Source organism: Solea solea, chromosome 9, assembly GCF_958295425.1.
Source record: "Solea solea chromosome 9, fSolSol10.1, whole genome shotgun sequence".
Taxonomy (NCBI): domain Eukaryota; kingdom Metazoa; phylum Chordata; class Actinopteri; order Pleuronectiformes; family Soleidae; genus Solea; species Solea solea.
In genome coordinates this window covers 2,637,042-2,650,155 of record NC_081142.1, presented here as the reverse complement: position 1 = coordinate 2,650,155, position 13,114 = coordinate 2,637,042, and the positions used below count along the sequence as shown (strand labels likewise).

General features: G+C 41.3%; 1 protein-coding gene and 1 long non-coding RNA gene across 3 annotated transcripts; one reads left to right on the top strand and one right to left on the bottom strand.

Moving 5' to 3' along the window:
• Positions 1–3,359: 3,359 nt before the first annotated feature.
• bcl6aa (BCL6A transcription repressor a) lies at positions 3,360–11,461 on the top strand. 2 transcript variants are annotated; one of them, XM_058639134.1, is made up of 9 exons: positions 3,360–3,459; positions 6,871–7,042; positions 7,155–7,376; positions 7,463–8,419; positions 8,740–8,921; positions 9,030–9,197; positions 9,289–9,419; positions 9,811–9,948; positions 10,043–11,461. In XM_058639134.1, the coding sequence occupies exons 1-9, from the start codon at positions 3,375–3,377 to the stop codon at positions 10,184–10,186; spliced, it is 2,199 nt and encodes a 732-aa protein (XP_058495117.1). In that variant the 5' UTR covers positions 3,360–3,374; the 3' UTR covers positions 10,187–11,461. The 2 variants fall into 2 exon arrangements, with proteins under 2 accessions (XP_058495117.1, XP_058495118.1); XM_058639135.1 differs by lacking the exon at positions 3,360–3,459 and adding an exon at positions 4,742–4,874 and having other exon boundaries at positions 10,043–11,460.
• On the bottom strand, positions 3,692–4,506 carry LOC131466066 (uncharacterized). Its single transcript, XR_009241379.1, has 2 exons — positions 4,377–4,506; positions 3,692–4,299 (listed from the first exon to the last, which is right to left on the bottom strand). It is a non-coding gene; the product is annotated as an uncharacterized LOC131466066 (long non-coding RNA).
• Positions 11,462–13,114: the final 1,653 nt, after the last annotated feature.

Below are 13,114 nucleotides of genomic sequence, written 5' to 3'. Positions count from 1 at the left end.
GTATATCTTTTAGTTAAAAATGTTGGTGTTTATCTATTATTAATGACATTTGATTGAAGTGTTTATTATGGTTATTTTTTAATGGTTTTATTTTTTTTGGAAAATAAAATCTGGCATCGCAGAAAAAGTTGTATTGACACTAAAATAAGTATTGGCTCTTAAATGTTTATTTTGATTTTTTGTGTATTTGTGTTTTTCATTGTTTTCAGTAAATCAGTATAACATAAAGCATAACATTAATTTCAATACACAAGGTTCTGTGTGTAACACAAAGGGAGTTCTATCGTTAATAGCCCCTCCCCTCCACGACAAAACCCTGCCAGTAAGAAATTGAAACTGAAAACCAGTAACATTGAAAAAACCTGACAGTGTGACTGAAAAAAAGATGTACATGAAGAAGAAATCTGAAGACTGACATTGAAAAACTTGAAAAGAAATATCCAAATGACATATTCTATCTTTTTAATGCCTGTGTTTTATTTTTCAATGGAACATTTTTCAGTGCCAATACTTGTTTGAGTGTCAATACAACTTTTTCTACAATGTCTAATTTTATTTTCAATATCAAAACTTAAAGTCAGTGTTCTGGATCTATCATCATATACTACTTTAAGGCAACTTTGTGAGCTCATTAACCACTCAGTGGGCCGTCTGGGTACAGAGTGTCCCATTAACAAAAACAACAACCATGCACTGATATTAGGAAGGAGCCTCGTAAAGTTTATGACAAGCACCCAGCATATTATGATCTGCTGCTCAATGGTCGATCCACACACACGATTCCTGGGTCGTTATCGAGGTGTGTGGTGCAAATGAATGAGACCCACTCGCTCTCCACTTGATTCCCTGCAGTATAAAGCTGTTTGCCAAACAGTGAGTGGGACTGTTTCTGGTATGCGTGGAAAATTCCATCATCTTGAACTCATGCAGGCCTCGCTCAAAGTCCTGAATCTACATGCTTTGATTTGACTCAATTGGAATTCTGGTCCACTAACTCGCATCTGCTCCAACTACAACCTTAGCATGTATCTTACAAGACGGTGAACTCAAGGTTATTCACACAGGCGCACCACTCAAAGTTACTCCAATGTTGTTATTTCTGAGGGTTTTTTTATTTATTTTTTTCAAACTGTTTTGGTTTTAAAGAATAATTGGTAAATCAGAATAAAAGTGATTTAAACAGCACTGAAAGGGGCTGTATATAAGATATATAAGATATACAGGCAGATGAATTAGAGTTGAGATCAGTGTGAAACCTGCACTCTGCTGGTAATCTTCCAGTGTGTTGGATAAAAGCCAAGTGTTACCCCAGTACGTGTAAGAGCGGAGACACGTGGCAGCCTGTCAGAATACGACTTGCCTGTTTTGTCTCATCATTTTAAAAGCAAGAGGCTCGCTACCATGGAAAGTGTGCTCATCATGACCTGCACAGAAAGTCTCATCAGTTTTTCTGTGCATCTATTTCTTACACATCGTGTTTTTAACAGATGGTATAAATGATGCATATCCTACCACGTATGTTCTTTTTTTTTTTTTTTTAAACCATTTATTAAAGAAAATGTATTAATACATGCAGGAAGACAAGAAGAACAAATCCTTTTTTTTGTTGATACAAGCTGTGCTGCAAGTCAGACCTGCAGTTGTGATGATGTTTGACAAAAGGCAACTTTGTTGTGGACAAAAATGAGGGGGGGCCACTGCTTCTGGGATACATGGAGTTAAAAAAAAGTTAAACTTAACAATATAAAAAGAAATTTCCTTTAAAGAAAGGAACTAAAAGAACTCTGTAGCTAACAGCATTATCTGTTTGGTGTTACAGCTCGGTTGCATCATGCCTCTCAGAACAAAACTCCGCACTCACATCTTTGCTGACAATGAACACTGAAGTTGGCAGAAATTTGCTGTGAAACGAGACAAAAGTGTGCAGTTTGTGGAGGAAAAAAAAAAAGTGAGGCAACCTCCGGGCCTCAGGCTTTTGTCAGTGGGCATTTCTATTCAATGACCTATCGCGCGCCGAGTGTAGGCAATGATACGGCTTAGAGATGTTTCACACTGTGTCAGGAGTTATTTTTTTCCTTTCTTTTATATCTTTTTATTTTTTTGTGTGTGTTAAATGTGCAGCTGTTACTGGCCGCTTTGCTTCGATTGTTTCTGAGCAGCTTGCCATCCAGACAAAGACAGCGGGGCCTTAACGTTATGACCCGTTGTTTAATTATACAGCCTGAATGGAGATCTAAGATTAACCAATACCCTGCTCATAATGTGACAGTGTCCTCCCATCAGTTTAGTTGAGGGCATATAGATCATGTCGTGTGCACTCTTCACTCTGTCCTCTTTAAGTGGGTCATTTATTTTTTGCTAGGGATTGGTTGAGTAAAAGTTTGCCAAGGATTTGCAGTAATTATCTCATCCTTCTATAGCCGAGCACAGCATGAGGCCTTGGTAAATTACCCATCTCTCTCCCTAACTCCTGGATGGTTTATGGCCGTGCATTATGCATAACGGTGCTGGAGTGCCTTAAACATCCCCCAAGTGGATTGGAATAAAGTTGACGCTGCTCTTTGTTTGTAACTCAAGATAGTCTTTATTTGGCAGTGCTGAATCGGAGATTGCTTGTGAAGGCGTGTGTCTTAATTATTTTGGAGACTTTTTTTTCCCCCCCCCCCTCCTCCTCCTCCTCTTCCCCAATGGTTTGAGAACACCTGGAGTGTTTTTAGTGGGATGCCGGATCCAGATGGGCGGATGCTCGGGCAGTCCACAGGGAAATGTCGGTTACATTAGAGCCGAGTTGTGTTGTCACACAAAGGGTTAAATTAAAACAAGGCAAAGAAAAGAAAAGCGCTGCACCCGCTTCATCTGGCTGTGTATGCAAAGTCTAACCCACTGCTTTGATGTCTCTCATATCAATGAAAAGACACGTAATCATTAGTGTGTAATGACAGTTCTATATATTTTTAAAAACCACATTAAAGAAGAACAAAAATGTGCAATGGAAATTTTAGTTGCTGCAATTTAAATATAAATTCAAATTGAACTAGAAATACACAAAGCAGAGGTCTGAGACAGTACAAATATTATAAACTTTGACTGGATTGAAGCTTATGCGTCAGCCTCTGTTTGGGGTAAACGTCATATTATTCTAATACTTTATTGATTTTCTGTGCAACTAAATGATAATTTATACATAAAACTAATCCAGCAAATGGAAATGTACAAATATTTACCACTGTGAGGGGAATCTATTCATAATATCAAAATGATATATTATGAATGGAGGGTTTTACTAATTAAATTGTTTTTACGTAGCCTGTTGTACAGTATAATCATTTTATTTGCCCCCCCCCTCCTCCTCCTCCTCCTCCTCAGCACAGCAAATGCTGCTCCTGTGCCAAGGAGTGAATGGGATGAGAAAAGACGGGGACTCCGCTCTTTGGAATCACCACAAACAAAGTTTCCAGGGTGAGTCACTGTGACAGTAAACGCATCGAGCCACAACTCAGGAAATGAATACAACTTTCAGATGCAGTCATACGCGTCTACTTAACCAAGCATCATAAGCTGTGAGTGGTAACCGGTAAATTCACACCAGGTCTCAACAGATGAAACACAGTTTCATGCAAAAGCCTGGTGGTCCAGTCAAAGTGTAAAAGTAAAAGTGGGCATGAAGGAAACACACAACACTAACACAAACTGGGACGTAGAAAGACTTTGTAGAGTTTATTCTTGCCTGACTCTGACAATTACAGAAATATACTCAGTATTTTTGTGTTTGGACCACATCAAATAATGACAATTAACCAATAAAACATGTACAACTTTCCACATCACAAGTAAACTGAGGAGTGCAATTAATCACAGTACATAATTATGCACAATTATAACTATAGCATAATTATCATCCTCATAATGTCACAGCAACAGATAAATAATTCAAACTAACTCACTGTTGCACTGCACTTTAAAAATGAACTTCTCTCAACAGCAAAGTCACGTCTGTAAAGATCCACTGCCACACTTTCAGTCTGCAACAAGTTTAATTATAGGCTAATTATACATGTACAGCATCTAAAAATGAGCCTTAAATCTGGACACACACAAAAACCATCAACACCCGCAGAATCACAATTAAAAGAACATTCGTTCTACAACAACTCACGAGTGCACCAAGTCCCTGACAAATCACGAGAAAACACTCAAATCAAATCTATGACAGCTTTCCTTGTTCAACAAACCCCGGTGTTGAGTCGCAGCAGCAGCTCAGCTCCATCTATGAAGTCAGCAAACCTGCAGGAAATATAGCTGTTTTTAAAAGAAAAAGAAATAAATGTAATGAATTAAAAAAATAAATGAATAAAACCTAAGTGTGTCATATCTACCTAAGTGAGATGTCGCACTGTGTGCTGTACATGTAGAGGCTGCGTGTTGCACGCGACCACAGCCATCGCAGCCATACGTCGCCTCAGTCATAGAATATCAATTAGTTCTGAGAATCTCGGGGGCGTGGTTTCAGGGAGCTGGTGACGTCGCCGGCCCGACGTCCTGTGACTGTGGGCGCAACCAAAGACGCAGGGGTAACGCACGGCCGTTGTCAAACATTCCGGTGCTCTATTGTAGACTTTTTAAACGCATGGACGCACTTATTTAAACATTCCTTGTTCCGTGGTGCTGTTGTAAAACACACTGTACGGTATTCGTGTCAGAACACCTGCTTTGGGGTTCACTACAAGGAGGGAACAGCGTCTCAGCAACCCCCCTGCCTTCTGACAAAGTGGTACGGACCCGGGCTCAAATTCCGAGAATTGAGCTGGTCTGATTCTTAGAACTGGGGTTCTTAGAAGTGGTGATGCAAGAAGTTTCTAGGAAAGCGCTACCAGGTGATTTTTTTATTCCTTTTTTAAATATACATTTCGCGCGGAGTTGTTATCTTTTGTGTGTTGCTGGTGTTTTATAGACGTGTCTCTTTAAAAAAAAAAAAATAATACATTCTTTTATTATTATTATTATCATCTGTGGTGAAGTGTTTAGTGAAGCTCCGGCTCTCTCTCATTGTATGTGTGTGTGTGTGTATGTGTGTGTGTGTGTGTGTGTGTGGAGTTGAAACTCTTGACTCTCACACTCAGCGTGTGTGTGTGTGTGTGTGAGAGTGTGTGTGACAGTGGGTCACAGAGACACACGGAGCGTCCTGACAGCTCGCCGTGGCTCTGACGTGCAGCAGCCGCCACCTCCGTGTTGTTACGCTGTCACAACGCTGCTGTTAGACGCACAAAAGCAGACTGTTTGCAACCAGAGTTGCGGGAGTCTCACGCTCTCGCTGCTTTCTAATGCGACTTTTGTTGACCAGTCAAGTGTCAACACGCAGCAGCAGCAGCATGAGAAGCAGGAGACACCAGCGCTGCTTCTGCTGCTGCTGCTGCTGCTTATGCTGCTGCTGCTGCTGTCAGGAGAAGTTTACAGGCAGCATGGCAGCCCACTCATACACGGGCTATTTTTACTTTAGCGGCTGTAATTTGCTCTAATGTAGCGCAAACGACTGCGCCGAACAAGCCCCTCTGTTGCCGTTACAGTGTAGCGGAAATGTTCGCGTGTGAGTGAATGAGTGTGTGAGTGAGTGTGTGAGTGAGAGTGTGATGTATGTGTTTTTCCGCGGTAAAAGCTTCGGGACACGTCGTCGCATCAAGTTGTCTCTCGTTTCCACTGCGTGATAAAAGAAAAGAATAGAAGAAGAAAAAAGAAGAAGAAGAAAAGAGCCAAACCACAGTGAACTGAGATGTTGTTTTTCTTTGGAGGCTCAGGAAATTTATATGACACGTTAAATAAATCAATAAAAAATGATTAATTCAGGCTGGTAATTTAAAAAAGAAGAAGAAAGAAGTGTGTGCTGTCATTTTATTTTAGACTACACACATGTATTTTAATATATATATATATATGTATATATATATATGTATATATATATATGTATATAACAATCGTGTTGCCGGTGGTTTGGAGGTCATCACTTTATTTTCCACCTGTAAATCAGATGATGTCACTGTGTCCAGGCTGCATTCCGTTTGTCCTGCTTCTATTTTCGGACGTGTCCAGTTACAGACCCTCGTGTCAAAGATGCTTGTTTGTTTTTGTTTGTTTTTGTTTGTTTTCGTGCAGTTCGTGACGTAAATGACCCGCCGGTGCGCTGTAAGTTTGTTGGCAGAGGAAAGTGAACACACGCTGTCACTGGTTCACAAAAGTCAAGCAGGGAAACGTAACTTGTGGTGCAACTTCTCAGGCTTGGTTTTGTACAAAAGTCAATAAGTTTGGGCTCAAATTGAAATTTGATTGAATAGATTTTTAGTTTATTTGTTAAAGTTTGGGGAAAGTAGCGTGTTCATTTATTCCTCATTTCATTAGAGTCAACTTGTCTCTGTTGTGTTTCTGCTCATTAGGATCAAGAGAAAATGTTGGTGTTTGTCCTTTAAAAATGTGCCGTTTTAATCTATTTATTATGTTTTTGAAAGAAAGAAAATCTAAACTAATTTAATACTCTTGTGTGTTCATTTTTTTTTAATGTAAATATCTGAATTCTTTTTATATATCATATATTGCATGAACCTGCCAAACGAGAGAAAGTGAGGGAAAAGAAACTATTTCAGAGGTACAAATTAAACCGTCTAGACAGTGTTTATTAAATAAATGGCGCCACCTTGTGGTGAAAGGACTGCACACGCTGTTCTCTCTGCCACACTGATGAAGACCTCATGAGGATCATAAATAATCCCAGTCCAGTTCATTTAAAGAGAATCCGTGCTCCCGCCTTGTAGCAGAGCGCTAAAAACAAACACATCAACTGTTTGCTTTTTGTAAATGAATCGTCTTCTTCTCTGTTTGCAGAACTTGACAAAATGGCTTGCGCAGCAGACAGCTGCATACAGTTCACACGCCATGCCAGTGATGTTCTCCTCAACCTGAACCGTCTGCGCAGCAGAGACATTCTTACAGATGTCACCATTCTGGTGAACAGGCAGCAGTTTCGTGCGCACAAGACCGTGCTCATGGCTTGCAGGTGTGTGTTTGTGTTAGTTGAGCCGAGTTTTGAGGCAATATATCCGCTGCCGCTCTTGACTGATCCGTGTACGCTCTCGTCTGCGTGTTGTCCTTTTTTTTCATTGCTGTAGTGGGTTGTTCTACACCATCTTCACTGACTCCCACAAGTGCAACCTCAGCGCGATCAGTCTTGACCCAAAGGTCGACCCAGAGGGCTTTGCCATCCTGCTGGAGTTCATGTACACCTCACGTCTCACACTAAAGGAGAGTCTGATCATGTCTATCATGAATACAGCCATCTACCTGCAGATGGACCATGTCGTGGACACCTGCCACAGATTCATCAAAACCAGGTCAGTAGAAGGTTCCACTCTGATTCAGTGCGACGCCATCGTTCGGCATCAGCAGCATGTTTTTAACGTGGTCCTTGTCTTCGCAGTGATCCATCTGCCAAGCTGTCCAGAGATGAGTTTTTGGTCAGTCCCTTGGTTTTACCTCAGGATGTGCACATGTACCGGCCCCATGACGTTGTCGACAGTTTGCACAGCCGCGTAGCACCATTTAGAGACGGGAGGCCCTACAGTTCAAACATGTTCAATGGGGTCAGCACCCCCAGCAACTACCATCTGTATGGGCAGTTTCCTATGCCTGGATTCCCTTTCCCTCTCTGCAAGCTGACTGATGCCAAAAGCGCTTTTGCAGACCTCTCTAAGAGTGCTATGCACCACAAGCATTGTTCTCCACATGACGGCGCCAACGCCATCAGGTCAGAATACACCAGGCCCGTTGGTACCACCATCATTCACTCCACCACCTACGCCTCCAGGGAGGTAGGGAGAGACAGTGAGATACGGAGGGAAAGCCACGACGGGATGAGCCAGTCTAACTCTCTCGGCACAAGAAAGCGTACGTTTCCTGCGCTAAACCTCGAGCACCAGAAAGACTTGAGCAGAGAGCACGTTCCTCAGGTGGAGGAGGACCTGATCCATCAGCAATACCCACTGGGAATCTCCTCCGCTGGACGCAAGAGCCTCATGAGCAGCCCTCAGAGTCCGCTCAAATCAGACTGCCAGCCCAACTCCCCGACCGAGTCCAGCAGCAGCAAGAACGCCAGCCTTTCCCAAACTGCGGGAGTGCAAGTGTCACAAGGTACGCAGGACCCTAAAGCTCGCAACTGGAAAAAGTACAAGTTCATTGTGCTGAATCAGAGCGCAAAGGAAGACGAGGTGGGGCTGCGAGACTCTGGGCTCCGCTCACCCCAGCGCCTCGGCCTGCAACCCTACCTCCATCCCAGCGACTCGGAGAACCTCGACCCACAAACCACAAGCAAGAGCAACGTTCACAGCGAGGATCTGCCTGCGCCTCAGGCTAGTCGTCTCAACAATATCATCAACAGGTCTGTGTTTTTAAATTTAACAAATACATAACTCTGTTTTTTTTTTTTGCAAAAGTACAGCAAGAAATGTGAAGATTGCCAAGTGAATATTGCAGTGTCAGCTTATTGCTGGTCCTAGACTTAATCAGGCAAATCCTGGAACTGAAATGTTACAGCAGTAAATCTGTTGATGTGAGTTGGTCAGTCCTGTTTGGTCCTACACTACTGCCTTTGACAATAGATGTGCCAAGTTTCCTTAATTTTAATTGAATGAATGTTTCTGATAATCCTGTCTGATTTGAAAGATTCCTGACTTAACGTACTTGTCCTTCTGTCCTTAGTGCACTTGAGGGAACACTGAGGAGCAGTGACAGCCGCCCTCCTCACTACCTGAGCCGCCTCACCTGCTCATCCTGTGGCTCCCAGTCCCCACAGCACTCAGAGGTTTGTCCCAACTCCTCCAGGTCCCGTCTCACTGAAGACATGGCAGAGCTGCACTCAGAATACTCAGACTCCAGTTGTGGTGAGTTTATGACACATGTCAGATATTAAATGTAAATCAAATGTCATCATGTTTATGTTTTTTTTTTAAAATAGAGGCTGAGGTTTTGTGATTTCTTCTTCTCAACAGAAAACGGCACTTTCTTCTGTAATGAATGTGACTCAAAGTTTGCCGAAGACGAGGCGCTGAAACAGCACATGCTGCAAGTGCACAGTGACAAGCCATACAAGTGTGACCGCTGCCAGGCGGCTTTCCGCTACAAGGGCAACCTGGCCAGCCACAAGACTGTCCACACAGGTAAAAAACAATCTTAAAGTTATTGAAAATAAGTTTTCATTTCTCGTCTCGTCTCGTTTCTTAGTGTTTTCTTTTTTGTGTGTGTTCTCAGGAGAGAAGCCGTATCGCTGTAATATTTGTGGTGCTCAGTTTAACCGACCAGCTAACCTCAAGACTCACACTCGCATCCACTCAGGAGAGAAGCCATACAAATGTGAGACGTGTGGAGCCCGGTTTGTACAGGTAATAACACTTTTACATGGAAATATTTTTATGTAATTATTATTTTACAGAAATGCTGATAATCACAGGGAGTGTTTTGATTTTTTAAACCATATAAATGATATTTTTCAGCTGAACAATTGATCGTTTTTCAAATGGAAACTCCTATTTGATGCGTCCCAATCAGAAAAGAGCATTTTTCTGTGGAAAGTCTTTAAGTTAGGATACAGTAGAATTCATGATTTGATGCGCAGTAAATATTGGACTTGACTCTGACTTGTATGAATTAAATGACAAATCAAACAGAATTACATTGTCTAACCAAAATAAAAATGTCAATTTCATATTTTTCCCCTAATCATTCAGCCCTAGATTTGTGAATTGAAACTATTCTTTTGTTTCCCTGTTTCAGGTTGCTCATCTTCGTGCCCATGTGTTGATCCACACGGGTGAGAAGCCATATCCGTGTGAGATCTGCGGAACACGCTTCCGTCACCTGCAGACGTTGAAGAGCCACCTGCGCATACACACAGGAGAGAAACCCTACCATGTAGGTCCATTCATCAAAACACTAAATATCCTCAAAAAACCAAGACGTGGCAAAACTGAAAAGTCATTCTTTTTTCTTTCTTTTCCTTTTCCAGTGTGAGAAATGCAACCTGCACTTCCGCCACAAGAGTCAGCTCCGGCTGCATCTTCGACAGAAGCACGGCGCCATCACCAACACAAAGATCCAGTACCGTTTGTCGACGGCCGACATGCCCGCTGACCTGACAAAGGCGTGCTGAGCCGGAGAACTGCTGGAATAAAGGAGGCAATCTTGAACTTGGCATTTAAAGACCCCAACTTGTACAATCATCCAAAATTGTAGTGCCACACTGTGTTCATTAGAGAAATAAATTGGCTGTGTATGCCATCGTAAACGGGTTTCCACTACATGTGAACGTAGAGCCACTTATGGCGTCTTAGTCACTTTATTGTTTATATATAATATAAATAGATGTATGTATGTGGGGACTGTTTCTAAGCTTTAAAAAAGGTACGTATACAAAGCTTTATTTTGTCGAGAAGGATGGAATGTAAACAATCAGTTTTTTGAATATACAGTATTTTATATCAGAGAACTTACTTTTCTGGAGGTATTGAACATTTTGACTGACAGGTGGTACATATATTTTAAGATTTACAGAATTTGCGGCTGTATAGGGTTGTCTATACATTTTTATGTCGATGTATGTACACGTCAAGTTGCCATATTCGTGCAAAAAGAGGGGAGGGGGGGGAGTCAACACACGATGACACTGTAATTGGATGGAGTGTAAAACATATCAGATGACTGTGCTGCTGTCTGATGAGAATATGCATGAGATACGGTTGTCGTCAGCGTCGGCTGCGTAAATATTGTGACATATATTGTGTAATTATATCCGTGGGATTGCTCTCTGCTGGCAGAGCCAATCTTAAGTGTTAAACTGCATTTCAAGGTACTGCTTTGTTATGACCAAGAAAAGATAATTGCTTCAAATGTATTTAAATGGCTTTTTGTTTGTTTGTTAAATTTGTTTTTAATAAGTGAAGGTTTACAGTTCTGCTCATTGTTCTAGACCCTACAGTGTAGCCGTGTACTTGTCCAGGTTTTTCATTTGTACATACACTGTGTATTCAATGTGCCTTTCTCTATGGTGACTGAATTCCTCTCCATTCAGCCCAGCTCGGTTTGAGGTACAACTCAAGGACGCCATGTGTCCTGATTCCCTGTGTGGGTGTGAGTGTGTATATATATTTTTAAATGCTTGTCTTCGACCTTAAAAACATGCAAATTCATCATTGTAAATCTTCAGGACTGGTTTTTTTTTTTGTTTGTTTTTTGGATCTGTCTTTTTTTCAAACTTCATTTAAAATGTTGTACAGTGTTATAGATGTATGAATGTAAAATAAAGGTATTGGATTTCTATGTATTAACTCTAGAGGGAGCGCTTTTAATTGAGTGTGTGGCGTGTGAGGAACAAAGCTGCAAATACACGCACACTTTGACCATGTAGATCACTGACAGCATAGCATTTAAACAACATTTCAATACACATACATATATAGTACAGACAGGAGGACGACATGAGACATGAGAATGTTCATGGATGTTGTGAGGGAAGACATGAGGACAGCAGGTGTCACAGAAGAGGACAAGATGATCCGCCGTGGCAACCCCTAAAGAGAAGCCGGAAGAAGAAGAAGGGCTGCGTGGTACTTTAGTAACTAGTTATTTTAATTGTCCTTTTATATATTATCTCCAAAGCTTTAGCAAAGAGTGCTGATGACTTGTACAAAGGATCAAAAATAAATTAAGTTTCAATGAGGACTATAGATATTGTCTGATGCAACACAAACATGTAGGTTAAAATCAACGTGTACAAGATGATTTTGATCAAAAGAAATGACACCTGAATATATTTTTATTGTAATTACCAAACTTATAAAACTGCTGTGAAGATACTCAGTATAGCTGGATTCATGTGTCACATGTTCCTCAGAGGCAGTAACACGCAACATCACACATGCCGGGAACAACATGTCCCTGGCTTTGCTCATAAAAGGGGCAATAAATTCACCTTAACTGTGGTGATTACACATCTGGTTCTACACGTTCAGCTTGGACTCTTACCAAAAAACCACTACAAGACAACAAACTGTCCACCACACCTTTACGTCTTCGTGCCAAAAAAGCCTAACAAACGTAGGAAAAAGCAGACACAAGTGACAGCACGTACGGGATAATGATAAACTCGACTGGAGGAGAAGCTGTAGCAGCTTAACACACGAGTGAAGGTGTGTGCGCCTAACCCTGTGTATTCAAAAGTGGGTGAAGGTTGTCCTTCAAGCGTGGCAGTAAGACTTTTGTACATTGTGTTACATTCATTTAAAAGTATGTTCATAGTGACGACTCCGTGTTTCCTCTGATCATCTGTTACATCACTAAAACAAGTATTGGTAGAGGTAGATCCATTAATCGGCCCAATTATTATTTAATTAACCGGCTGAGGATTATTTATGAAGGTTTACACATTTTTGTTCTCAGTAATGTAATAATTACTGCCTAAGATGAATATTTTTGTTGTTTTTTTTAACCGTATGGTGCTTTTCCATTATACAGTTCGAGCACTACTCTACTCAGTTTGGCATCAGACACGCCGTTTTCCATGACTTCATAGTACCTCCTCAATGTGTGCGGGGTCGCCATAGCGCGATTTTGAGGTTTTTTTAAACACAACACAAAAACACAAATTATTAGCGGTCAAAGCAGTTGTTTTCAGTGTAACTGAATCATTAGAATCAGTTCATTAAAAAGATTTGTTCACAGAATTGTTCAGTATATGAGTAATACGACTCAACGGGTTGTGATTCAGCTCACTGTCGCCAGCTTTCAGCAGTGCTGTCACTAAATACACCAGACTCCTCTGTTAAATATTGGGATTTTAGACATTTCTTTTAAGTCTTTCTAACTGATGTACAGTTTGGTGTTGTTCACTTTGATTCTTGTGTCGGACATGGTGCTCATGACTCTTCCAGTGACGACACTCAGTGTTGCAACATTTTAGTATCTGCCCAGCAAGCTTGGAGCCAGGTAGCAGGTACTATCCATAATGGAAAAGCAATAAAAAACAAAAACTGAGTAGAGTCAAGTCGGGCCAAGTGGTGCTAGAACTGTATAACGGCAAAGC

Coding starts and splice junctions, on each gene's coding strand:
- bcl6aa (XM_058639134.1), top strand. CDS start 3,375: ATGCTGCTCCTGTGCCAAGGAGTGAATGGGATGAGAAAAGACGGGGAC. Junction 3,460..6,870: donor CCACAAACAAAGTTTCCAGG/GTGAGTCACTGT, acceptor CTCTGTTTGCAG/AACTTGACAAAATGGCTTGC. Junction 8,922..9,029: donor ATACTCAGACTCCAGTTGTG/GTGAGTTTATGA, acceptor TCTTCTCAACAG/AAAACGGCACTTTCTTCTGT.